This window comes from Sabethes cyaneus, chromosome 3, assembly GCF_943734655.1.
Source record: "Sabethes cyaneus chromosome 3, idSabCyanKW18_F2, whole genome shotgun sequence".
NCBI classification, from domain to species: Eukaryota; Metazoa; Arthropoda; class Insecta; order Diptera; family Culicidae; genus Sabethes; species Sabethes cyaneus.
In genome coordinates, this window is record NC_071355.1 from 30872226 (window position 1) to 30900076 (window position 27851).

At 43.1% G+C, this 27851-nt stretch overlaps 3 protein-coding genes across 9 annotated transcripts in view; 2 read left to right on the top strand and 1 right to left on the bottom strand.

Annotated features, from left to right (window-relative positions):
• The first annotated feature begins 3300 nt into the window (after positions 1-3300).
• On the top strand, positions 3301-4574 carry LOC128741273 (transcription initiation factor TFIID subunit 12). Of its 5 annotated transcripts, none has more exons than XM_053836963.1 (4): positions 3301-3409; positions 3788-3964; positions 4032-4224; positions 4286-4574. In XM_053836963.1, exons 2-4 carry the CDS (start codon positions 3812-3814, stop codon positions 4411-4413), a joined length of 474 nt encoding a protein of 157 aa, XP_053692938.1. In that variant the 5' UTR covers positions 3301-3409; positions 3788-3811; the 3' UTR covers positions 4414-4574. The 5 variants fall into 5 exon arrangements, with proteins under 5 accessions (XP_053692938.1, XP_053692939.1, XP_053692937.1 ...); XM_053836964.1 differs by having other exon boundaries at positions 3318-3409; positions 3791-3964; XM_053836962.1 differs by having other exon boundaries at positions 3321-3509; positions 3568-3964.
• On the bottom strand, positions 4327-5197 carry LOC128741274 (peptidyl-prolyl cis-trans isomerase FKBP2). Of its 2 annotated transcripts, XM_053836966.1 has the most exons (3): positions 4920-5197; positions 4577-4838; positions 4327-4449 (listed from the first exon to the last, which is right to left on the bottom strand). In XM_053836966.1, exons 1-2 carry the CDS (start codon positions 5082-5084, stop codon positions 4581-4583), a joined length of 423 nt encoding a protein of 140 aa, XP_053692941.1. In that variant the 5' UTR covers positions 5085-5197; the 3' UTR covers positions 4327-4449; positions 4577-4580. The 2 variants fall into 2 exon arrangements, with proteins under 2 accessions (XP_053692941.1, XP_053692940.1); XM_053836965.1 differs by lacking the exon at positions 4327-4449 and having other exon boundaries at positions 4503-4838.
• A 3734-nt stretch (positions 5198-8931) lies between these two features.
• The window catches only part of LOC128741325 (E3 ubiquitin-protein ligase Nedd-4-like), a 42429-nt gene continuing 23509 nt past the window's right edge, over positions 8932-27851 (top strand). For both annotated transcript variants that reach the window (XM_053837062.1, XM_053837063.1), the window contains exons 1-4: positions 8932-9501; positions 23214-23375; positions 23439-23765; positions 23832-24071. In XM_053837062.1, the coding sequence (XP_053693037.1) occupies positions 9319-9501; positions 23214-23375; positions 23439-23765; positions 23832-24071 (912 nt within the window). In that variant the 5' untranslated portion in view covers positions 8932-9318. The remainder of the gene's footprint in view (positions 9502-23213; positions 23376-23438; positions 23766-23831; positions 24072-27851) is intronic.

Genomic DNA, 27851 nt, shown 5'->3' on the forward strand with positions numbered 1-27851 from the left:
AGATTACTTAGAGCTTGACCGTACGATGGGACGTTCCTTGCAGCGCAGTCGACATCGTCGCTGGTTAAACTTTCATGACTAAGCAGGCTTGCAAACTTTTCAACGAATAAGCTGCATATGTATGTAAAATTTGAGGCAGTTTCATCGCGATAGATCATAGAGGAGGGCAGCCCGCATTCCTTGCGTTGCTCGTTCACAAACTTCCAGAAAGCTTTGGGGTGCGACCTGAGTTTCCTCTGAATACTACGATGATATTGCTGAAAACAAACACGAGTGATTTGCTTGAACTCGCGATTTACTCTAACGTTGTGATGATGTAGTGAGAGCGTACGGTGTCTGAAAAACTTCCGTAGAGCGGCTCTATTGGAGCAGATCAACGAATTCCAGGACTCTCTTCTGCTGGTGTTCGTTGACTTCGAAAAGGCGTTCGACCGTCTCAACCACGAAACCATCTGGGGCGCACTTAGGCGTAGAGGAGTTCCAGATAAGCTGGTCCACCTCATCGAGGCTCAGTACGAGGCGTTCTCGTGCAAGGTTTTGCACAGCGGCGTCTTGTCCGACCCTATAAGGGTGACTGCTGGCGTGAGACAGCGCTGCATTTTATCACCGCTTCTGTTTCTCGTCGTTATGGATGAGATATTAGTTGGAGCAATTGACAGTAGACCAAATCGATGATTGCCTTGGAATCCTCTAACGATGGAGCAGCTCAATGACCTCGACCTAGCCAACGACATTGTCTTGCTCGCACAACGCCGAAACGATATGCAGAGCAAGTTCGATGACCTCTCCGAGAGCTCCGAGGCAGCAGTCGGCAGGCCTGACAGTCAATGTAGCAAAAACTAAGTCTTTGGTAATGAACACTGACACTGAGCAGGTAGACGCCTTTCAAATTCTTGGTGGCCAGACAACGCCCGATGGAGGTACCAAGACTGATATAGCCACACGGATCAGGAAGGCTAGGGGTGCCTTTGAAGGTCTGCGAAACATCTGGCGTTCAAACCAGATCACTCTACATACGAAGACCCGAGTTCTCAATTCAAACGTTAAATCCGTACTGCTATATGCCTGCGAATATTATTCGTACCTGGTCCTGGTGGCCCACCAACTGGATATCCAATGAGGACCCCATCATCGATGTCATCAACGACCGATAGTAACAGAAATTCGTGAAGGTAAGTGGAAGTGGATTGGATATAACGATGAGGAATAGGAAAGGAGCGAACGAGATCTGCAGAGAAGTACCGTGGACCCTCGTTCGTTTGACCATTTTTAATCTGAACACTTTTTAATTTGAACCCCGTTGGTTTGCACGACGTGCAAATTAAAAATGGTTCAAATGTCATTCTCAACATGACATCATTTGTTTAGGCAGACAATGCACATAAACACGATTTGTTTGTACTGACCTAGCGTGTTTATTCGGTTTCACATTTCGTTTTCCTAACGATTAAGATAGAAATCCGATCGGAAAATGCAATATTCGCACTTGCAACTGCCAACTAAAACAAACCACCAAAACAATAACAAAGAGCAGGGCGGCCAGTTCACACAGGTTTCAGCATATTTCGGGTTACCAGTTGTTCAAATTAAAAAGTAACCCCGTTAGTTTGCATGAGGAATCGTTCAAACGAACGGGGGTCCACTGTACTCGATTGGAATCCGCAAGGACAGCGTAGAAGAAGCAGACCCAGAGGCTCATGGTGAAGCAGTTTAGCCAACGACACTCAAGCTGTAGACGAGAACCTGTCCTGGCGAGTAACCGTCAACAGTGGAGATCTCTGATTTCATCCCTTTGTTCTGCCGGACAAAGCCGGATTTTGAACCACACTCACATATGAGCACTTTCATGAGGGTAAAAGACATCGCGTAGCATCGTAGTCGAGAATGCAGACAAGGCAGTAATGTCACGATCAAGGCACACTGTCATGGAAAGAGGAGACGAGGGAGACGACTGGGTAATTTTATCGTACCTCGAAGTACCAAAAACATCACGAAGGTCTAAGCCAGGGGGCCACGTGGTTCACGTATAGGAACTATGAATGCAGGCACAATTCGATAATGCTTGACATTTTGCAAATATTCAGCAATTTGTTACATATTATGTTGTAATTGTGAAGACGTAGTCCTACGTTCAAAGCATATTAAAAATGAATATCCTGCAAACAAATGCTTATATCAAATACTGTTCCTAAGCAATCGGTTTTGTGGGTAACGTCTGTCTCGGCGCGATGGACCAACCATTATCGCCGTCCTCGAAAGAAAGCAAAACAAATACCGTGGACCCCCGTTCGTTTGACCATTTTTAATCTGAACACTTTTTAATTTGAACCCCGTTGGTTTGCACGACGTGCAAATTAAAAATGGTTCAAACGTCATTCTCAACATGACATCATTTGTTTATACAGACAATGCACATAAACACGAATTGTTTGTACTGACCTAGCGTGTTTAATCGGTTTCACATGTCGTTTTCCTAACGATTAAGATAGAAATCCGATCTGAAAATGCAATATTCGCACTTGCAACTGCCAACTAAAACAAACCACCAAAACAATAACAAAGAGCAGGGCGGCCAGTTCACACAGGTTTCAGTATATTTCGGGTTACCAATTGTTCAAATTAAAAAGTAACCCCGTTAGTTTGCATGAGGAATCGTTCAAACGAACGGGGGTCCACTGTATCTGCCTCCTCCCCACCTTAATACAAAGCAAAATCCTGACTACAGCACTGTCATGACCTACCCGATCGTCTGTCACCTGCTTACACACGGTTGCCAGTATGCTAAATAAAAATTAATTTTACCATCAAAATTTCAATTGCGCGTCAAAATCCCCAAAATAAATCTTTCTCAAAGTAATTATCCCGCATTTTGCACCTTACTGGACACCGCAGTCTAAAAGTGCGACTGGCACAAAAAGTGCGACAATGCAAATGCTGTGAGTAAGAAAGAGAAAGAGTGACAACTGCAATGTTGCTGTTTTGTTTTGTCATATACATTGGCATTAGAGAAAATAATCTGGATTAATCCAGGTACAGCTGCAAAGCACAATAAAAATATGCCAGAGTTTTCTTAAACGGCTTTACATATATGTATGTACATAGACGTTAGATTTTGCACCATAGCTGCGATATTCGCAGGAATTGAAATTTTTGAGTTATGATTTTGGGTTATGATTTTGAATTTTAAGTAAAGCCTATTGGCAACCCAGTACGAACTTCAATAATGACAATCACAAGGATGACTGACAGTGACAGTTGACAGATACAACAAAACAAACGTCGCCTACTATACCTAACAAAAGTGAAAAGTGTAAAGAAAAGAAGAGCTCGATTCAGTCGGGGTTGTTTGCTGTGAGCAGTTAACAGAGAATTCAGTGACCGTTTGAGACGCGACCTTTAACAAACAGAGGTTTTAGAATCAATATATTCTGCACTGCATTTCGCGACTTGGTGTCTGTCCATCTAAATACATAAATTTGAGTTTTGTTCACTCTTGGTGGTATTGACTTGTAGTTGGTGCCTATTCGGAAGTAGCTTAGCGGAGCTTTCTATTCGCTCTTTTTTCAGATTTTCCTCTTTCCGGGAGTGCCATCCGATCTGGTCACTAGTTTCTTCCGAGCGGAGAGGCTGCGACAGTTCAACTGCACACTTTTCCTCGTTTTATGTCTAGTCTTTTGAGTTTTCCATTACTCTTCTCGCTTCTTAGACTACACGCATAACAAAAAACACCTCTCCTATACTAGAAACATTAAAAATGTCCGTAATAGCCAATAATATCGATTACCAGCAGAACGCTGATACCGACCAAAATATGGCCTCGCCATCCCAAGCCAGTCCACTCGCCTCGGCAGCATCCGGAGCGGCAGCCCTCGGTGGAGGCGCAAGCTCCAGCAGTGGACAAAAATCAAATCTTGCAGCGGTAGCATCTTCAAGCTCCAGTGGAAGCAACGACACCGCCACACAGGTACATATATCTAATTAAAACCAGCGACATAACTAAATCCAGTTTTAATTGATTTTACATGCTTCAGATCCTAACCAAACCACGGCTGCAAGAACTAGTTCGGGAAATCGATCCTACAGAACAGCTGGATGAGGAAGTAGAGGAATTGTTGCTGCAAATAGCCGACGACTTTGTCGAGAACACCGTTAATTCTGCCTGTCTGCTAGCTAAGCACAGGAAAGTCTCCAAGGTAGAAGTTCGTGACGTTCAGTTACATCTCGGTGAGAAACACAATGCTATAGCTTCATTTGCTGTTTTTAATGAAAGATTTCTTTTTTGTAGAACGCAATTGGAACATGTGGATTCCAGGCTTCGGAACCGATGAACTACGACCTTACAAACGAGCAACGGTTACCGAAGCACATAAACAGCGGCTGGCATTAATCCGGAAAGCAATTAAAAAGTATTAGGAAGTACTTCCGCGTCCTGTCCTAACTACATCGGTTCTGTCAGAAAAAAAAAACAGTGTTCACTTCAAACAGCCCCCAACGAACGTTCATATGGCGAAATTCGAAATAAAGCTTTTATTTCAATAAATCGACAAACGCTAGCATGCCAGCATCGCTTACTTACCGAGTTACAGTTCTGTCTTACGCTCGATTTTTACTAATTCCACTTCAAAGACTAGCACAGCATTAGGAGGAATCTTCTCTCCGGCACCGCGCGCACCGTAGCCCAGCTCCGGAGGAATGACTAGTTTTCGTTTTTCACCTTCGCACATGTTCAGCAGTCCCTGGTCCCAGCCTTTGATTACCTGACCCATACCAAGGGTAAAGGTAAGCGGCTCACCGCGAGGTATGCTACTGTCAAACTCCGTGCCATCTTCTAGGGTTCCCTGAAAAAATGCCAGCAATGGTTCGTTATACAAACAAGCGTCAGCCAAATGCAATCGCTCTTTGATTTGATATTTACTAACCGTGTAGTGCATGTGCACCAGATCACCTTTCTTGGTACGGATCGCACAGTTTTCGACGCGTTTTTTGACGCCAATTTTTAACTTTCCTTCACCACCATTTGCTTGACTCGGATAGATCGTAGCAAGAATAACGATTGAAAGGATTTGCACCGTTAAAAACTTCATATCGAGGATATATTTCGCTGAGAAAATAGATAATCTGCCGGTTCCTTGCCGAATTGCCACCGAAACAACCGAACCGAACGGAAAAACAAACAGAACGAGAACACGTACTCTTCTCGATCGAGCTCGAGATGGATGATGATTGATGATGATGATGACGCTTGGTTGGTTTGTGCGAGGGCTTTGGTTGTGGTGGGCTGGTGGGTGGGGGAATCCAGAGATGCCAGATTTGCGGTACCAAAACTCAATAATAGAGTTTGGGCGTCGTTCGCAAAGGACGTCCGGTATTTTTCGGCGGCCTCCATCGTCCATTTTCATCTTCATCAGCTTAACTCCCGCACTCCCACTAAGTAGGGCGGACGTCCATTGCCGAATCTTATAAAATGGATTTCTGTCTGTCTGTCTGTCTGTCGGGATGTACCTTATAGAATCAAAAACTGCTGAACCAATCGGCGTGAAAATTTGCATGTAGAGGTTTATGGGGCCAGGAAAGGTTTTAGTGATGGTTAGAGACCCCTCCCCCCAAAAGGGGGGGCTTCCATACAAATGAAACACAAATTTCTGCATAACTCGAGAACTAATCAAGGAAATAGAACAAAATTTGGCATGTTGGTGTTTTTGGTGGCAAGAATTTATTCTATGGTAAATTGAGACTCCTCTCCTCTTTAGAAGGGGAATTATTATTCCTCTCACCTTTAAGAGGGGGAGCTTCCTTACAAATGAAATACAAATTTCCTCATAACTCGAGAACTAATCAAGCAAATGAAACCAAATTTGGCATGTAAAGGTTTTCGAGGGCAAGAATATTTTCTATGGTGAATTAGGACCCCTCCCCACCTTAACAGGGGGGGCTCCTGTACAAATGAAAAACAAATTTCCTCATAACTCGAGTACTAATCAAGCAAGTGGAACCAAATTTGGCATGTGGGAGTTTTAAAAAGCAGAAATTTTTTCTACGGTGAATTACGACCCCTTCCCCTATTAAGAGGGGGGGCTTCCATACAAATGAAATACAAATTTTCTTATAACTTGAGTACTAATCAAGCAAATGGAACCAAATTTGGCATGTGGGGCTTTTAGGGTGCAGAAATTTTTTCTATGATGAATTAAGACCCCTCCCCTGTTTAGGAGGGGGGCTCCCGTCCAAATGAAATGCAAATTTCCTTATAATTTGAGTACTAATCAAGCAAATGGAACCAAATTTAGCATGTAGGAGATTTTTGAGTCTTGAATTTATTTTATGATAGTTAGAGACCTCTCACCCTCTCATACAAATAAAACAGAAATCTTTGCAAAACTCAAAAACTAATCGAACTCGAGAAATTCGAGACTCTTCCATAAAACATTAGTCAATAACAAGACCACAAAAACTATCTATAGTAACTCTAGATCATTCAGGACGAGACGGCCGCGAGTGTTGCAGGCGACCCACCGTCGGAAGCGCCGCCCACTGGGGGGAGGCAACTCTCCGCAGAAATCGCCACTGTCTAGGTTTATTTGTTTTTCTAGGTTTACCTGGGTTTCATGGAATGAGCGACAGCGAGTAAGGAGGATCGCGAAATGGTACTTTCCACAAAAAAGTTTTCCGTGAAATGGTATCCCGCATTTTGCACCTTACTGGACACCGCAGTCTAAAAGTGCGACTGGCACAAAAAGTGCGACAATGCGAATGCTGTGAGTGAGAAAGAGAAAGAGTGACAACTGCTGCAGCTGCAGCTGCAGCTGCAAAGCACAATGCTTTCCGCTTAAGGTTTTTCGCAAAATGATATTCGGCGAAATGTTGTACAACCATGGCGAATATTAGTATCCGCTTTCTGGCTATGGAATGAGGCAATGACTACCCATTCCTGGTAACTAATAAGCATTAACATAAGCAGCAAATCAGCGTATCTGGCATTTTATACTGCACGTTGTTGTATACAGTGGACCCCCGTTCGTTTGAACGATTCCTCATGCAAACTAACGGGGTTACTTTTTAATTTGAACAATTGGTAACCCGAAATATACTGAAACCTGTGTGAACTGGCCGCCCTGCTCTTTGTTATTGTTTTGGTGGTTTGTTTTAGTTGGCAGTTGCAAGTGCGAATATTGCATTTTCAGATCGGATTTCTATCTTAATCGTTAGGAAAACGACATGTGAAACCGATTAAACACGCTAGGTCAGTACAAACAATTCGTGTTTATGTGCATTGTCTGTATAAACAAATGATGTCATGTTGAGAATGACGTTTGAACCATTTTTAATTTGCACGTCGTGCAAACCAACGGGGTTCAAATTAAAAAGTGTTCAGATTAAAAATGGTCAAACGAACGGGGGTCCACGGTATTAGCTTTTTGACTGCATAGGTGTTGTAAATTGGCATCCAAAATTGTATTCAGATTCTTCGTGTCGGTAATTAGCTCTAAACTAGCATTGTCAGCACTATAAGAAGGTTATCAGTAAAGTAGCTGTATATTTTGCCAAAATAGCATTTAAGTAGCATTTAAGGCGACTTAAATGCTTATTGGCCTACATTTGAATAGCAATGGTGATGCTTATTGGTTACCTGGGATGCTTTCATAGTTACGTTCAATTGGCAGTTACGTATCATCTAAGGTTGAACTCCTCAGAAACTTGCAAAACTCGAGATTGTGACAAAGATCATCCGAGATTAATTTCCGAGGTTAATTTGTGGCAATACGAAGTTTGTCGGGGCAGAAGCGTTTTATCGAACACCGCACATTTATTTATCAGTCTTTATCACCCTATTGACATCTTCATATCAAGCTGCAGAATAATGCTAACTGAATTTGCTGGATTTTTTTATTTGTTTTAGGTTTTTATGACTGGATGTCCGAAATCTCGTAAGCCCTTTCCCCTAAGGACGGTATAGTATATACAAGACATAAAAAATCGAAAAGGAAACCTGATACAGCCTGAATTCGTTAATTGGGCCACGACTGCACTCCAGCTGATTCGCTAATTGGGCCGACTGACAGTTGTTAGAAAATTCTAAACTCGAAAATTCCATACAATTTTGACATTCAAGTTGTCACATAGCCCAATTAGCGAACGCTCAATTAACGAACCGCCCAATTAACGAACCACCAATTAACGAAACTTTGCTGTATTGTTGTTGCAGTTGAAAACCGTAATAATCGACGTGCGACATTCGGTTTTGTTCTTGTTCTGTGTGTCGCAACTACGTCGCACGTGGTGCGCTGTGATCGCACATTGATGCACTATACAGCGCACCACAATACGTTTTTTATATATGGGAGCTGTCAGTTTGTTACCCCGTTGGTGTCCATGTCCGCGGGTCCGACAGAATAAAGGGATGAAATCAGTGATCTCCACTGCTGACGGTTACCCGCTATGGCTTTTACCTGGCTACGCTGCGTCGCCATGAGCCTTTGGGTCTGCCTCTTCTACACTGTCATTGCGGATTCCAGCCGAATGCTTCTCTGAAGATCTCTGATGCATTACGCAAACCAGCTATTTAGAAGCGCAGAAGAGCCTCTGCTAAGCTTTATTGCAGCCAAAACCTCGTTGAAATCACCGAAACCACCAGGTTTAGATGTTTAAGAGCTGAGTAATGCTTTTCATTTCTAATAACAAAACCGTCATTCTGGCAAAGGTTAAATAAAATAATTTGTTCTGCCTGAAATTGTTATTTGGAGAAAATAGATATTAAAGGGTCGCAAACTTTTGCAATTTGCTTGCAGAGCTTACATCTCTTACTGGCTGCACTGTCACTCATTTGTCAGTGTTGTCTGGTTGTCATTATAGTTGTCATGCGTCACTGTCACTGTCATTGTCATTGCAGTCGCAATCGTTTTTCTTTTGTCTTGTCGAGCTCGAGTACGTCGAATAATGCATATTGCATTGCACTCGCAGAATAAGACAGCAGCTTAGTAGAAGTGAAATTCCTGTGACTGCCAGTAAATTAGAAAATTACAGAATTTCTAAATTTTCTCCCGTGATCGTTGTGCTCAGTTTAGTGGATTTACTGTCGATAGTGTAGCAGTTCCTAGGTGGGGTTTGAGTGTAGCAATTTCTTGACCTTGTGAAGGCAACCCCATTTGTGCCACGCAAAACAAACTTGCTCGGATTAGGGTGGAGTGTAAAACCGACACATTGTGCAATCGGGTGATACAGAAAATTCGATAAAGTGATACGATAATTGTGTGTGCACTGGTGACCCGTCCTATGTAGCAATTGTTTTTCGGTGGGGGATAACATACGGTGCTCACAGCAATGAGATCGCAGTTCAGCCCGTTCAATACATCGCTTCTAACGCCCAGCGGAAGTGCATCCGCATCACCGGGTTCGATGCCGCAACGACCCCCCCGACGAAGAGCACAATCGGTAGGCAATTCCAGCCACGGCAGTTCGCTAGCATTGGCTTCTTCGACTCCAAGAGGTTCCCTGTTTAGCGCTGTAAGTAAATCGAGCATCACTATAATACGTACGTGCCAGCCTATCCCACAAGGTCACGGCAGTCTAGAGCTAAAAGTAAGTCCACGACGTTTCACATCTTTCATGAACATGGCAGCATTTATCTTTGTTTGCGACGGGAGCTTGCAAGCAGATGAAACCGGTGCGGTGGCTGGCAGGCTGGCTTCCCACCGGGCGGTCCGTGTATTGCGCTACAGATAACGCTATCCGTCGTTTTGGGATGCGATGGCGTGAATTGCGCTATTCCAGCACAATCGCTGATAAGATAAGCTCGCGGTTATTCTGTAGAAAAAATGACAAAGTCGACCAAAAGCAGCATTAATATATGCAGCAGATAGTGCAAATGGGTTATTTTATTGGGCAAAAATAAACAGTGTCTAAACGGAAAGTTTTTTTCGAATCTTATTTCATGAAGCTGTAGATGCTTATGTTTCCTTGACTAAATGTAGTTTAAAAAAATCCCAAATGCTAGCTTAACCACAGCCGATTACAGAGGATCGGTTTATGTCTCTGTGGAAATAATAGTTGAAAAATAGTAAATTCAAACATAAATGGGCATTCTACTGTTATTGATGACAATCTTTTCATTACACTACCGGAATGTGAGAGGGTTTCGAACCAACATTCGTGCGTGAAGTGCGATATAGTAGTGATAAGTCTGAAAGACGAAATTAACTGCATTAACTGTAATCTCCCAGGGAAAGGAGAGGAGGTGGTGTACTTATTGCAGCTTCTACTAAGATTAATTCTTCGAAGTCTCGCGTCTCGAGCCAGCAATAGTGTAGAAGATCTTTGGATGAACGTCTATTGACCGATCATATTCGATTATATTTTGTTTATTTATCTACTTGTGAAGTTCTTCGTTCTTGAGAATGCTTGTTACGTGTTACAATAATCTTACAACTATCAAAATATTAGTTTTAACAAAGTTAGTAAAGAACACTCGCAATCACACTGAAATTCAGATTTTCTATTACGACGGCTTTGCTGACGCGTTCAAAATTGCTTTGTTTTCACGGTCGCTTCCGCAACCCAACGGCACTACTATCGCGCAGTCTCTCTCTCTCTTTCTATCGCTCGCTTTTCCCGCGGACATAAGTCGTAGGCCTAGGCATATACGAGTTCACACCGGCTACCAGGCAGACAGTCGCACGGACGTGTTTATTTGTGTTTTTTTTTAGTTTCAAATGCATCATCTAAAGCGCTCCAGTGGAAAATTTGGACTCGGCTAGATGTAATGAGATGTTCAGAGGCGTGCCCAATTGGTCCATTTTACGACCAATACTCTTCGATAGTTTCCGACCCCCGCAGTTCATATCTCGAGTCACGCTAGTGGCGATGCGATCAATTTACACATAACCAAAAGACCGGAACGAGATTGCTTTGCACCGTTCGGACCACTGTGACTATCTGAATGGTAGCGTACGATATTATAATAATTAAGTTGCTTATCATGCATAATCTAATAGTATAGTTTTGCTGGAGATGTTGAACCGATAATTGTTTTGATTCGTCCCACAATCCAACATCAAATCTTATCATGTTGAAAGTTTTGCTAACGTAATAAAATGCTCAAAAAGATAACATTGAATTGCCTGTTTCGATTGCATTGAAACAGACCAAGGTTTTGGTCTGTGGCATAATTTGCCGAACGTGAATTCATTAATCGTTCGAGCAAGCGGAAACGCTATTGTTTTCCTCCGGAATTGAACCATATGGAAATTATATAAAACAAACTATTTTGATTACCGATTGGTCACGTGCCACCGTGCGTAACAAATAAATGGATAGCGACGAATCCGTCTGCTATGTATCACGGTTTACGAAATTGGTACATTTTTTTAAGTTCATTGATAACAGACAAACTTTTATTGTTGGATGTTAAGGATATTCGGTACGAATGAGGAAATTATATGAATCGGTTGGCAGTTGACTAAAGTCTAACCATATATCTACTCTCGATATAAATTGACTAATTAACCAATCTCACCTAGAGCTGCAGGATCACCATGTCTACATGTTCTATGCCACGTCGTGGGGCGTGTCTACTGCCATCGATATTTCACTGGTCGTTTTTCCCCTTGTTAAGGCCACTCGTTTTATGGCAACAGCCTCCGATGGGAATTCGGCATCCTTCATCATCGAACGTCACAGCAGCTCTTTTTCGCGAATTTCACGAGAACTGACAACAGGTTCTGTTCCAGGCTTGCAACAAACAAGTTTTGCCGTCTCCATGGTAACACGAAATTTTTCCAGCGCCAGCACCTTTTTCCGTCGCGATTTTTCCGTCGACCAAAGTGACGGTTTTCACGGTGCTTTCCTGGACTTTCTCGAAGAATTCGCGATCATGGCACATGTGAGCGAATGCACCCAAATTCACGATCCATTCAGCATCCACTCACCATCAAAGCAAACGTAATATTTTGGTTTTCGCTTTTGGATATTTTTACTTATCATCGTCAGCTTTCTTCACATGCTACTTGCACTTCTTGCTGAAATAGCATGTTATTGTTTTTCTTGTTTTTCGGAACTGCTGCTTTCATTACCGCACATGGTGATCCTGGATTTCGTCTCTTTGCCATTTCATCTAACAGCTTATTCTTTACCAGCTACAGTGTCCAGGGTCAGTTTTTTTCATGTGTGAACTCATCACTGCGACCAGTATAGCTGACCTATTGTGATACATTTCTTTTTGCTATAATCGCTATTGAATGAGCGATATGCTTATTAAATTTTATGCGTGCTTGTGTGTATTGGGGTTTATCCTTCCTTGAAAGCTTGATCTACTTTACCCACTTATTCCTCGCTGCCAGTACTATCCCATATTATAACCGTCCCTAGCGAGGACTCATTCGTGCCTCTGACCAGTACACTTAACTATAGGAGGGACATTTGCACCGTCAAGAGGCGTCAGAGGGTAAATATAGAATTCAGCATGAAGGAAGGGTAAATGGAGGGGCCTGTGAATAAACCCATGCTAAAGTCACTTAACATCGAATGGCTTGATTCTACTAAGATTCGAACCCACGACCACTCGCTTGTCAAAGCAGACTCGATCAGCTTATCATCGGACCGGCTCTCCACTGCCGTCGTCAACGTATCAAATGAATCGGGCCGGGTCCTAAGAACGAGGGCAACCATCAACTGTTCACCCAAGTCCAATCCAGCGCACGACAGCTCTTCCAGCTCGAAAAGATGATTCTGCATGTCGTCTCGGTTCCGTTGTTAAACGATTTGTTGCAAATTCGTTGCAGCAGTTCAAGCTTGGAGCAAAAAGATGGTTTTTCATTATTTTTTTTGAGATTTTTCCAGTTTTCTTTGGCGTTCTTTGTGTTTCAAATCAGCAAAGGCTGCTGATCTTCCACAAGAAACCTTGCCTTTCGGTCTCCGGTTTTCCAAGTTTCCGTTAACGGGTCTGGAGTTTCGTCCTCGATGTACTCCCACAGGTCCTTCCTGGCCAATAACATCTCCGCCCTAAGCTTCCAAATTGTATAACTGAAATTGTTTAGGTTCACAATGAACACCTTACTGCTCTCCATTATTCCTTTCAGAATTTTTACGACAGTGGAAAAATTCAAACTGTTTGATACGTTGCTATGCTGCCTGAAGTAACAATGCTGGTTTTATTACACACTTACGACGGTTCTGGTGACCAAAATTGGTCATAAACACCGCAACAAGAGTGCAATAAAACTCAAATTGTTACTTAGGCACTCTGGATTCACAACCTACTGGATATTTGAAAGGGACGAGGAAATGATATGAATCGGTTGTCAGTTGACATGACTTTCCATAAATGTTTTCGGTCGATGGTATCACATGCAGCTTTGAAAGAGCAATGGTTTACTCCTGTTTGTGTCTTTTCGGCGTGTAGCACTGCGCATATTTGCCACTCGCGCAGATCCCCCTCATGTATTGATCGTTATACCATTACACCATTCCATACCAGTCGTTCCGTTGATTCCGTGCCACGTACAGTATCCCCACAGAGAACAGATTAACAGACTCGAAGGAAGTAATCGATTTTTTGTGTGTAAAATCTGTCGGTAGCGCCCTCCAGAAATAGTTTGCCAAACGCATCAAAAACATCCTTATACCTTTATCAATATTTCTTTGTGCTGGAGTTACATAGCAGCGATGGCAGCGACATCAAGATTTAGTTTGCCACTTACTGCTCGAGGGGTGCTCTATTGAAGGATTACTCGTAGATTACATAAAAACCTTTTACACACTTTTTGTCAATTACCTGGTAGTCTGTTCTCTGTGGTATCCCTCCGCTAATCCAACACCCAATAATCTGACGACTCGATAGTCCGAATCTCGGTAATCCGAAAAATTCCGAATTAAAAAGCATTGTTCTTAGCTTTTTTCAACCGAACACTGCCTCCATTTGGGGCCTTCATTTGAGTCAAGATGTTACTCATTCCAACTAAATGAAAATGGTAAGTGGTGCTCCTTATGACTGCGTTCAATTTCGCCAGGGGCTCCATTTTTCATCCCTCTGTTGAGAAACGTTAGCGTTTTTGCACTTATTTCTAAGCTAAACAAGAATTTAAAAGTATTTAATAGAATAAATTGAGCATTACTTAGTACAACACAAATTAATTGCGTATTTACGACAATTTTTTTCGGAAACTGCTGGAGTTGTTTTCGTTTTGATATAAACAACACGATCTTTCAAAACCCCACTGACGTCAGTTTGACTGCCGGATTATCGAGTCAAAATTCGTTAATCCGGCCATGAATTTGTCGGATTAGCGGGTTGCTACTGTACTGTTTTGATAGTATTTAAACAGTACAGCTTCGAGTGAATGTGCGTAGTGCGTAGACGTGCGAGTTTTAACCGAGGTTGGTGTCTAATGTTGTTCACAACGGAGTGTTTTGGGCATATCTTAACCATAATACCGTGGACCCCCGTTTGCACGACGTGCACATTAAAAATAGTTCAAATGTCATTCTCAGCATGAGTTCATTTGCTTATGCAGACAATGCACATAAATATGATTCGTTTGTACTGACCTAGCGTGTTTAATCTGATTCACATTCCGTTTTTCCAACGATTATGATAGAAATCCAACCGGGGAATGAAATATTTGCTGTTTGCAGCTGCGAATTAAATGAAACCACGGGAATGACACTTCCAATACCAACCTATACAAAAAAAACGTAGCCAACATAGAGCGGGCCCAAGCTGACAGCTTCATAGATGGGCTCAAGCTGACAACCGAGTCGGATGAATAAATTGTTAAATTTTGTTAGTTTTAGTTCGATTTTAGTCAAGGTTTTAGCATCACATAGCCAATTTCAGGCAGACAATTAATGTGAAATACATGAAACTGTGAAAATGGTTAGATAAATTCGTTTTGTGAAATCGCTATGCGTTTGCCGCCTTTTTCATGTGAGCAACGAAAATGTGACGTCATATCAGCCCCCTGAATGAAACCACCAAAACAATAACAAAGAGCAGGGCGGCCAGTTCATGCAAGTTTCAGCATTTTTAGGGTTGCTAGTTGTTCATATTAAAAACTAACCCCGTTAGTATGCATGAGCAGTCGTTCAAACGAACGGGGGTCCACTGTACCGGCAGTTGTCTGAGTTGACATTGGCGCTTCGATAGAATCCGACGTCAATGATGTTTGAGATGTGCCAACAGCAGATCGAAACTTGATCGATCTGTGTTTTTGTCTAATTTAGAAATCTCCAGGTGTACTTGCGAGGGAGTCGATCCTGGATGACCTATATTCTTGGAGGCTACAAAATCTATAAGGCTTAGATCCGTTTCGTTGGTCAACGGCTGTGCGCTGAACCCTCCAAACACCGATATGTATACCTCCTCCCCTCCTCCTGGTTTCTTCTTTAGTTCTATGGGTCTGTTCCGTTTGTTCCAGTTCGTTATTTTTTCCTCATTCATTACATAATTATTATGATGTTAGTTTGCCAAGGCCTGCGGCATCAACCCTCTGTCACCATACAACCTTGGCTTCCTCCGGGGTTGGTTATCCGATCTTCATCAAAGTTGCTCGTCTTCTTCAGCAGCATAGAGCCGGGGTGGCTCGTGCTGTTTCAAGCACTCGTCTCCATTCAACTCGGTCTTGGGCCACTCGTCGCCAATTTCCTAGTCGTCTCAGAAGCCGCAAATCGTTTTCGACCTGGTCGAGCCATCGTGCACGTTGGGCCCCCCTGTTCCTGGTGCCGGTGGGGTTGTTGAAGAGGACTATATTCGTCGCACTGTCGTCTGGCATCCTTACGACGTGTCCGGCCCACCGTAGCCTGCTAACTTTCGCTAGATGTACGATGGGAGTCTCCCCAAGCAGAGCCTGTAGCTCGTGATTCATACGCCTCCGCCACTCTCCGCTTTCAGTTTGTACTCCGCCAAATATCGTCCGCAGCACTTTCCGCTCAACACGGCAAGGGCGCGTATGTCCTCCGTAAGCAGCGTCACGCCTTCAAGTCCATAAAGAACTACCGGTCTAATAATGGTTTTGTACATTGTTAGCTTCGTGCGGCGGCGTATGCTTCCTGATCGTAGCGTTTTACGACGGGCAAAGTAGGCCCGATTTCCCGCTTGGAAGCGCCGCTGGATCTCCTCACTAGTGTTGTTGTCCGCGGTCACCAGCGATCCCAAATACACGAACTCCTCTACCACTTCTAGTTCGTCGCCATCAACGGTTACCGTCCGTGGGAGGCGCGCGTTTGTTTCCTTTGAGCCTCTTCCTTTCATGTATTTGGTCTTCGACGCATTTATTTTTAGCCCGATTCTCCTAGACTCCGCTTTCAGTCTGGCGTAGATTGCCTCCGTCGTCGCAAAGTTCCTGGCAATGATATCGAAGTCATCTGCAAAGCCTAGAAGTTGGCTACTCTTGGTAAAAATCGTGCCTCTCGTTTCGATACCCGCTCGTCGGATCACCCCCTCAAGAGCGATGTTGAACAGCATGCAGGATAAACCGTCACCTTGTCTCAACCCTCGTCGCGTCTCGAAGGGACTCGAGAGTGTCCCAGAGATGCGTACGAAACACATCACTCGATCCAATGTAGCTCTGATCAGTCGCGTCAGTTTGTCCGGAAAACCGTGTTCGTGCATTATCTGCCATAGCTTGTCTCGATCGACTGTATCGTATGCTGCTTTGAAATCAATAAAGATGTGATGCGTGGGCACGTTGTACTCCCGACATTTCTGCAAGATCTGTCGGATAGTAAAAATTTGGTCCGTAGTTGCGCGAGCCCCCATGAAACCCGCCTGATAATTCCCTACGAAACCATGTGCCATCGGTGACAGCCGGCGTAACAGGATCTGGGAGAGTACCTTGTAGGCGGCGTTTACCAGCGTAATACCACGATAGTTGCAGCAGTCTAGCCGATCACCCTTTTTGTAGATGGGACAAACCACTCCTTCCATCCATTCCTCTGGTAGCTTTTCCTCCTTTCAAATCCTCGAAATAACACAGTGTGGAGCCTTTGCTAGCGTTTCTCCGCCATGTTTATAAAGCTCTGCCGGTAGGCGGTCCTTCCCAGCGGCTTTATTGGTCATCAGCAGCCTGATTTCTCGTTTGACTTCTTGGAGATCAGGTGCTAGGACATCCCTATCTTCCATGGGCGCTCCTAGGTTAATTTCCGTTCCGCCTCCTTCTGCGACTTCGCCATTGAGGTGTTCATCGAAGAACTGCTTCCACCCAGGGACGTTAAATGTACTGGTTGGTGATAAAAATTTGAAGACTTTTACCATTTTATCTTGCTACCAGTCTTGCGACATGTTACTAGTACACAAGCACCGGAAAGAAATGCACGAACACCGAAAACATTTTTTGTTCGACATGTCAGACACTCTTCGATATGCGGGAAAAAGTGTCACCAGTCTTGGAGATACTTTTTTGTATTCTCTTTTGCTGCTTTGCGTCCGTAAGCCAAACATACAGCTTTCCCCCAAACAACACGGTTTTACATAAGAAGGTTCCCAATACATCTTATTCTCAATTACTTCTCTATACTATTTCAACTATAACTGTAAGTATAAAGCGGCTAATGCATGTCATTTCTACACGACATTTTGCGTGAATGGTCGGCTAACGTATGAAAATGTTTGCTTATTATCATGTACATATTCTGACTAGTCTCGACACTTATAAGATAGGCACTACCGGTACAGAAACAGTACAGAGCGATGGTATTGGTTAAGAGTATGACATGGCATTGCATGCTGGTAAATGTAATAGAAAAAGTGTAACCGTTTCGGTCCCTGCTTCCACCTGTCGACCACCTCGCGCTCGTTTGTAATTAGATTCCCTCCCTCGTCCCTACACATGCCAGGTTCCGGTGTGTAGCCCTTCCGAGTTTGGTTCACCTTCTCATAAAACTTGCGCGTGTCATTAGCTCGGAATAGTTGCTCTAATTCTTCACGATCTCTGTCCTCCTTTTGGCGCTTTTTTCTCCTCTGGATCGTGGTCAACTGGTTCCTAGCTCGTCGGTACTTGGCCAGGTTCTCTCTAGTGGCAATACTTAGATAATTTTTCCAAGCATTTTTTTTCTCTTCCACCGCTTGTTGGCATTCCCCATCAAACCAATCATTTTGTGTACTTCGAGGCTCAATATCTAGTGCCGCGGTAGCGGCCTCTCCGATGGCCGAGCGTATTCTGCCCCAACCGTCTTCGAGGTTTGGAGCACCTAACTCCTCGGAAGAAGGCAGTGCCTCATTCAGTACTCGCGCGTAGTTCTCGGCAGCTTGTGGGTTATCTAGCTGCCTGATGTTCAGCCGAGGAGGGCGGCTTTGACGTGTCCGGTATACGGTGGACAGCTTTGAGCGCACATGTACTGCTACTAGGTAGTGGTCAGAATCAATATCCGCACCCCAACGGGAGCGTACGTTCGTGATGTTAGAGAAGAACCGGCCCTCTATGAGAACGTGGTTAATTTGGTTCATTGTATGTTGGTCAGGTGATCTCCAGGTGGCTTTGTGGATATCCTTGCGTGGGAAAAAGGTGCTTCGGATCACCAGGCCTCGGAAAGCTGCGAAGTTTATACATCGTTGGCCGTTATCGTTTGTGTCGGTGTGCAGGCTATGGGGTCCTACCACCGGTCTATACATTTCTTCCCTACCGACCTGGGCGTTCATATCCCCGATGACGATCTTGATGTCCCGTGACGAGCAGCTGTCGTACGTTGCCTCCAGTCTCGCGTAGAACGCTTTTTCTCATCGTCGGGTCTACCTTCGTGCGGGCAGTGCACGTTAATGATGCTCTAATTGAAGAAACGGCCCTTTATCCTCAATACACACATTCTCTCGTCGATCGCCTTCCAATCTATCACGCGATCCTGCATTCCGCCCAGCACTACAAAGCCCGTTCCCAGTTCGTTGGTAGCGCCACCGCTCTGGTAAAACTGGGCCTTTCCGCCACGGATCTTCCATACCTTCTCTCCTTTGCGACAGATTTCCTGCAGAGCTACGATGCCGAGTTTGCGGGGTTCCAGCTGTTCAATCAGCACCCGCTCGCAACCTGCGAAATTTAGCGATCTGCAGTTCCAAGTCCCGAGTCTCCATTCGTCGTCCTATTCCGTCGCCTAAGTCGATGCCGAATATTCCGCTCCGAATATGCTTGAAAGTTGTTAGTTTAAGTTTATTTAGGTGTGTAGCCGTACTGGGGCAACACTACCGAGCCTCGCGATGGGGCTGCCATCTTATAGTGCCGAGACTCACTATTCCTCCTTCCCGGTTAGTATACGACCTTAGTTTCCATCGGGGTTGGTTACCCGATCTCCGCTAAGGTTGCTCGTACCCCGGCTATTATCACGAGGAGGTATGGATGGGAGTTACTGTATAAGAGGCTGTGAACTACTGTAAAGCAAAGGAAAGCAAAGCCTAGGTGCTACATTCCGTTATCGAAACTTGACCTTCTGTTTTTATACGACAGACTTCGCAGCCAGCTGTTAGAGTGCAAGACAATTGCAGGGACAGTTGCTAGGATCTTATTGACTCTAACAGCCTCTCCCAGTCGAGATTCGAACATACGACGACTGGCTTATTAGGCCAGCGTCATACCTCGAAGCCAATTGGGAGGCAATAACTACTGTAGGGTCTATTTTATACCTACAGGTGCCCAAGGTACCGAAGTTTCGCTTAATTTATTTAAATCTGCCTAATTTTTTTCAAGTGCTGTCTTCAACTAGGCCCAAAGATCTGCCTAGAGCACGTACGACAGTCTAGACAAGGTAGTCGAGAACACGATCATGCCATAAACGTGTGATGGACTTATTTGAGGTTGTTCGGCTGCTGGTCGTCGAGTGGAAATCGAAGTGTGAATCGATAGTGGGGCTGTGATTGGAGATGTTACTTTTGCCTAACAATGATTTTGGACTTTTGGAAACCCCGTTCAGTGCACCAGCTAGCTGCTGGTCGCTAGCTAGAGGTCGGGGGCCTTTACGATACTAACTACAGTACACCCCAGGGTCACTAGGCGGTAAAGCCAGCGTTTGGCTGAAATCAACAATAGGCCAGAATCGGCCAGCCTGAGATCAAACAGCGAAAAGTCGATAGTTGAAGAAGTAAAGGTGCAAACTGCGTCAGTGGTATTTAGAGGATTGAAGGCTTCCATGACACCAGTCTTGTTGAATCACGGAATTGTAAGTATTTTGTAAACCATGTTTCGTCCTCTGCAGAAGTTTATACCAGGCCAGGATTCGAAGTTGTAATGGACTGGAGCACCAGAAAAAGCGCAGAGTTGTTGGAAAGTTCCGCCGCTGTGCTAACTCGGGTGCCCTCAGATTGCCGGAATACGCAGCGCCAGCAACCGGTTTTTCGTGACCGCCGGTAACAAGTTTTTTGGAGTCTCCAAATCACCGCATTTTAAAGAGTGATCGCGATGCGATCCGTAGGAGTTTCCGCAATAACTTTGTGGATAGGTAATAAATGTGGTACTGGCTCGAGGAGCGTAATAAGGCATCTCATTCAGGGACAAACTATGAAACTATGACTAGTTTACGAACCCTCTGGCTCTGTGAGTGATATTGATATTGGTATTGCAAAGTAGTATAAAGAAAAAAAAAGGTACATAACACCTTCACACATAATATTCACAAGGATAATGAACTTTAATAAGCGCTACCATTTCGCTATGTTGTAAATGTTGTGGGTAATTTTTTTCAAAATTTTAGTTCTTGCTATTTGTTTTCAGGATGAGTTCATTCGTTTACATCATGGCGTCACCGGAATAATCACGTCCTGCATGATCGCAATAAAATGGTCCTTTATCCACCCGTTCCGCTCTGCTTACTTGAAAGTGGTGACTCTGGCAGTGCCTTCTTTCCGACCAACCACAAAGTTTTTATCAGGTTGTAAGGTTATAAAGTTTTTCGCTTTTCGCTGTTTCACTGTCAGCGTCATAATTTTAGCTTTTTACTTTTTTCTACGAAGCATACAGCTTGTCGTGATCAAAAGCTAAATCAGTCAGCCAGTTTTATTAACACGAGGTTGGTCTATCCCATAGACACGGAGCCTTCAACCCGAAGATCTGCGTTAAGAATCACGGCTAACACGCTACCGGACGAACGACGCCACGTCTCACGGGCAGTGCCTTGTAACTCGCAAGTGCCTGTACAGTTTCGTCGTCCTGTGAGTAAAAACGAGTGAGATTAAAACTTCTCAACTCGGTGGTTCGATTACAATAGATCGAGGAAGAGTCACAAATATAAATAACCCAACCCACCAGATGGTGAAGTTTGAAGATACATCGCGCGCTTAATAAGGGGGTTGTGCCGTCTCCTTTTGTCCAGCGCCTCTATAGTTTAAAGGTACATTAGTACCAGCGAGCCACATGCCCTGGTGGGTGTTGTGGTTCGAATCCGGTTACAGTCTCAGATTATAGCTTGGTTCGACCCATGTCCATTGTTAAGCGTAGCTACTAATAACCCCCCCCCCCTCATCTTTCCGGTCTTTCTTCTTCACTTTAAAATTTCTTTTTTCTACCGTCCCTTCGTCAATTGTAATAGAACTACCGTTTCAAAAAGAGTTGCTAACTTGATAGTATATCTGGCCTGATTTTTGAAAAGGTCCTAAATGCAAACGAGGAATTCTTTTCGAGTCTCCTCTCTTACGCTTACCACACATAACGATACAAATGCATTTGAACGCATCTTTTTCCCATGAAATGGTAGCTGGCGTCATAAGCTAGCTAACCGTAAAGAAAAATTGGATTGAAATGCTTTTATGCAGCCATGATAAAGAATAAGAGAGGAGACATGAAGACAATCTCTCAGTTAGGACCTATTCAAAAGCAGGCGAGATATATTCGTGAGCAGGAAATTCAAAATTTTACTGTCAGATCATTCTGATTGATTTGATTTATAGTGACCATAATAAACTATCAGATAGAATAAATAATAAATTTTCAGCAGTTTCCTTTGTTGTGCAGCATATGCGCATGAAATTTTATCCTGCAAGATGGTATGATAGGTGGATAAAGTCAATGCACCATCGAAATTTTGCAGTTTTTGTAAACTACTTGTTTTAACAAAATAAAAATGTCCAATTAATCAATCGCAAGCAAGATCGTTTTAGTTGCTACCTGTGACATGAAAACCGACTGATAAAAACTTTCTATCTGCAACTCACACTTTGCTTTGATGAATTTTTGTTTGAGGGTAAAAAAAATATTAGCATATGCCTCGCTTAAAAATGTTTTATTATGGTTTTATAGCTGGCTTTAGGTATATTTTGACCAAGCGGCTTTAAAAATTTTACTTGGGAATGGACGGTGAAACTTATTCTAGACAAGAATTTTGCACCTCGTTCGACCAGCTTTTCAGGCTAGTCCAACTCGACGTGCTAGTCTATTACAATCCAAAATCCAGCAATTCAAATTTCATCAAACAATAATAGTACAATGACAATGGCGTCACTATGGTTTCCAACGAAGCTAAGACTGATTGAGAAATGTATTGTTGAATGATTGTAAAGAGCAAAGTGAAACCGAACGGTCGAACTGAGAAGCAGAATTGGGAATCAGGTTCAGGTAATTTGTCGGGCTTCAGCAGCAGCGAGCGTCTGACTAACAATTTTTACCACCCACAAGCTAACAGTATTTGGTATTGACTAGTACGTCCAGATTTCAGAATGTTACCCCACCGTTAGTAATATGCACAACGTTATCCTACATAAAAAGATGACTCAGGCTATAAGAGATTTGATAAAATAAAATAACAAATAGCAGAACGAGCCATACTATTCTGACGAGTCACTAGATAAGTTGGAAACCGCTGAGATTGTTGAATCTTGCTCAACAAATTTTACGTTGCGGAGACGGTTGCGTCCCGAGCGCATGGTAGTATCCATCATCAGACAGCGCGTTATCATCAGCAACAGCCGTGCTTATCATTCATCATTCAGTGATAAACGTCGCAGTTGCTCGCAGCTTGTAAGTACAGCATTTTATCGGCTGATACTCAACGGGGATCACTGAATGGTGCTGGTTAGCGTAATCGAGTGATTGTGAGATGTGAAAAAATTTAGCCAATTTTTAAATTATTTAGTAATAATCTTCTGCTAGTTGTATTTGCCGGTGGAAAACTTTACGAAGCTCGTGGACTTACAATGGTTTCGGTAAATTTTGACCATGAGATTAAAAGTGTCTAGCTGATAAGAGTGTGTTCTACAATCAAAGAGTAAATTTGTAAGAAAAATCGATATTTTTTTGTTTCGAATTCCACAGAATGACGAGGATACCTGCATGGTGCGAATAAAGGTGGTGGCCGCTCATTCCCTAACCAAGAAGGACATCTTTGGAAACAGTGATCCGTACGTGAAAATAGACATCAATACGATCGTGGGGGATGCGAACATCGATTCCATGGTCACGAAGACAAAGAAAAAAGTAAGTAACGTTTGTCCTAGTTGCGTTTTCTTTCAGCTAATAGTGTCAATTAACTATTCTTAGACGCTCAATCCTGTGTGGAACGAAGAGTTTACTCTTAGGGTTAAGCCCAACGAACACAAACTGGTGTTTCAGGTGTATGATGAAAATCGACTGACCCGTGATGGTTTCTTGGGAATGGTTGAGCTAACTCTCATCAATCTGCCCCGGGAACAGGAAGGTCGAACGATTGGCGTAAAAAACTATCCGCTTCGACCCAAGAAAATCTCTAGTATGCTGCGATCCAAAATACGAGGTTCGTTAGATATCTACCACGCAGTCATGCGTGATCCAGAAAGTGCGGGTCCGGACTCTTGGAGTGCTGCCGTACTGCAAACGCCCACACCTAGTGTAAGTTATTAAATACCTGTGTATGCATTGATCGGTGAAACTGAGTTGAACTTCAATTCGGAACAGCTTCGAGCGGCTCAGGCTGCGGTCGTCAACGTGGAAAGTGCACTGCCAGCCGGCTGGGAGGAGCGACAGGATGCGATCGGACGAACCTACTACGTGAATCACATTGCCCGCACCACGCAGTGGGAACGACCGACGGCGGTACTGCCGCAGCACGGCATTAACGAGATGGCCGCCGCCTTTCAGCGACGGTTCCACATTAGCAACGATCCGGGCGACACCGAGGCCAGTAACAACAATGCGGTAAGTACAGTCGCTCCGGGTGTGGTTAATAACTGCTGATGGTATTGCTCTATGGTTTTGTACGATGTCCGAAGTGTTTTCGACTATCGACTTTGCCCAATCAGTCTCCTGTTTGTCCACGGTATGCTTTTTCTTTGCTTCTTTAGATGTTTTATAGTAAGTTAAGTGTAAGAGCTGGGGAAACGATTCTACTAATGTCAGTAACATACATAACAATTACCATTTCTTTAAAATATCTACAAAAATCTATGATTTATTCGGTCGAATATCGAACTGAAAATCATTTTATGACGCCGAGTTTTCTTGCGTTTTTCTAAATACAACGCAGACTTTCAAGATAACTTTAAGGTCACGAACTTGTGTCACTCTAGATAGAGACTGTGGCACGTCATGGTGTAGTCAAATATTATCGTTTTTGTTTCTAAAATGAAACAGGATAGTCTACTAGTTTTGAGATCAAAGATCAAATTAAAATTTCTAGATTAAAGACATCGAGAGCTAAAGCGGCAATCGAGTGATTTGGGTGCAGTGAAAGATGGTTTACTGGTCAGTCCAAGAGTTTGAAACAATCTGATAATCTGCCGTGACAATCACCGAGAATGTACCTCCAGTCTTTTTTTGAAAACAGGTCATGATGAATATAAGATATGGAAGCGAGATGAGATTCAAGCATTATTTCATCATTTCGTATTTAAGACACAGATTGCATTAATAGGAACAACTTTGAGAAAAGGTCACGATTCCGCTTTCGTTTCGGATCCATGAACATACCGCAATCGCCAGTTGCACAATCGGAGATTTCAAGAATTTTGCGGCTGTTAGCAAATTATGGGAATTGCTTGCAGATGCCATGACAACCCGCTTTTTTATACAACTTCTCTGGGAATCCGGAATGAAATTCGAAAATAATATAAATCACCACCCATCGCCTTTTTTTTATGGGAGCCTGGACCACTGCGACCATTAGTAAGATCTATTGTGGTATACTCCGAGTTGCTGTTTGCATAATCAGTTCGTTCCATCACTATGAGTCAGAGTGTTGGTCGCCCTATGAATTTGCAAGAAGGTATGACTTCCTTAATGAATTTCAGTACCTTTTTTGTTTCAGCAGACCATATCTCGCTAGGCGTTAGAACGCCCTCTCCGAGAATACGCAGTCTTCGTTGAATTAGAGCGCTGCATTGTCACAGTATATGTTCTGAGGTCTCGATCTCAAAATTACAGAATCGACATATATCATCTGTCAGCTTACCTGTATTTTTAAGGTGATATCTGCTCGGACAGTGTCCGGTTAAAAGACCGGTCAGCGTACTCAGATCCACTTTATTCAAACTGATTAAGCTGCGTGTGATGCTTTTGCATGGCGTAATGAAACGCTTTGATTGTCGTAATGTTGGAACAGCTCTCCAGTTGGCATCAATCGTTGATGATTCCCAGACTTTGAGCTCAGCTTTTACGCAGGCTGTAGACATCCCGCAGAATGGCTCAGACCCAACGAATTCAGTTGAAGAACTAATTCTCGCTAAGAGATCGGCCTTTTCATTTTTTTCTATACCGGCATGACCGGGTGCCCAGTATAAATTAACATTGTTAGTTAAAGCCAATTGTCTTAGGGAGAGGATGCACTCCCAAACCAGCTTTGACTGGCATGTGTATGCCTTTAAAGCATTTAGAGCTGCTTGACTATCGGAGAAAATACAGATATTGGCATGTCTGTATTTCCTAGTCAAGCAAATGTTTGTACAAGTTGATATGGTATGTATTTCTGCTTGGAAGACTGTGGGCCACTGTCCCATTGGAATTGATATGTCGATTCCTGGTTCAGTAACTCCAGCTCCTCTAGATTTGCCAATTTTAGGACTATCGGTGTAAAACAGGAGTGATCCCGGACGAGTCTTAGGATCACCTTCTTCCCATAATCTGCGATCGGTTTCGATTGCTTTGAAGGGTATATCGAAGTTTGTCCTAGTTTCCATCCAGTCTTCGTTCATGATTACCAGGGTGTTCAGTTAAAAATCTCTGAGGATTCGTAGGTGTCCATTGGGATCCCCATCTTGAAAATGTTTAACACGCCTAAGCCTAAGAGCACCTTTTTCTGCTTCAAGTTGTACGAATTGGTGCAACGGTAGAAGATATAAAAGAGCTACAAAAACTATTTTTATGCCAACGTAAGAACCGATAACTCAATATTTAGTGAACGGGACATAACACTAATAGTTCTTACAAACGGATAGTTTACCTTTTAAACCGACCGGTTTCGGGAAATATGTTTCCCATCAACGGGGTGATGTCCAACTGATTATCTTGAAGAGGTGGAGCATTTACAACCTTAACTTAGTCAAAGTGAAGAGCGGCGATGTTATTGGAGCATCGTCCTCATTCATTAGCGGTTGCTCAGCTGTAGCTGTATGCAAATATCTACAGCTGAGCAACCGCTAATGAATGAGGACGATGCTCCAATAACATCGCCGCTCTTCACTTTGACTAAGTTAAGGTTGTAAATGCTCCACCTCTTCAAGATAATCAGTTGGACATCACCCCGTTGATGGGAAACATATTTCCCGAAACCGGTCGGTTTAAAAGGTAAACTATCCGTTTGTAAGAACTATTAGTGTTATGTCCCGTTCACTAAATATTGATATAAAAGAGCATCTAGAGCTTTGGAAGGTGTGCTGGTCATTGCTCCAGTTATTGAAGAGCACGCCATACGTTGTAGCTTTCCAAGCATTTTTTGAGCTGTTATTTGTGTAGTTTTAGGCCACCACAATAGCGAAGCATATGTTAGTCTGGGTCTTACAATTGCCGAATAGATCCAGTGAATCATCCTCGGTTTAAGTCCCCACTTTTTGCCAAATGTATTGCTGCAAGCCCAAAGAGCATTGTTCGCTTTTGAGATTGCATACTCTAGATGATCGTTCCAATTTAGCTTATGGTCAAGTATAACACCCGAGTAATTTGTACTTTTGGATAGCTGCAATTGGACTCCCTTCAGCTGCAGAGCTGCAATACTGTAGGGGTGGTAGGGGCAATATGGGCCACCTAAGCAAAACGCGTCATAAAACATGTAGTGCGTAATCAAAATTCTAATAATTAACATAAACTTACGATTGGACATGTCTTTGATAAATTAACAATGTTAGAATATTGATTGACTATGAACAGCCATCAAATTTGAATGTTTAAAAAATGATACTTTTTGCTTCGTTCAAAACCATACGGGGCATAATGGGCCACTATGGGCACTTTCATTAAAGTTACCATTTTAGCCAGTTTTTACTAGAAAATAACATAAAAGATTATATGATATAAAAGAAAAGAGAAATGGTGACTATTTGCATTTCATTTAGCGGTTGTTTTATGATTGTTTCTATTTAACGATTTTTTTTCAGTTGAACAACATAGGCAACATGGCGGTTCAAGTGGCAGGTAGATGAAAGACACAACTTTTGCTCTGTAACCGCTATTTTCGAGTTGATTGTTGCGTACAATTACGCAGCATTATACTTGACTGTGTCATTTTAATGTTTATATTACTTTAAAGCGTTTATTGGTTATGTACAAATACATTGCCAGGTATGCTCATCATGCCCCTTACAGCTATGCTTATCAAAAATAATTATAATAATGCGATAAAACAACAAAATATCTAAATTATACAAAGTGATTGTTAATATATGGTAATAGTAACCATATATGGAGTGGAGAAGTCCAGAACACGCAACGAAATAGCTATAGAGCTTATTTTGTGGGTTGCAATTCTTATAGTATTTTTACAATCCT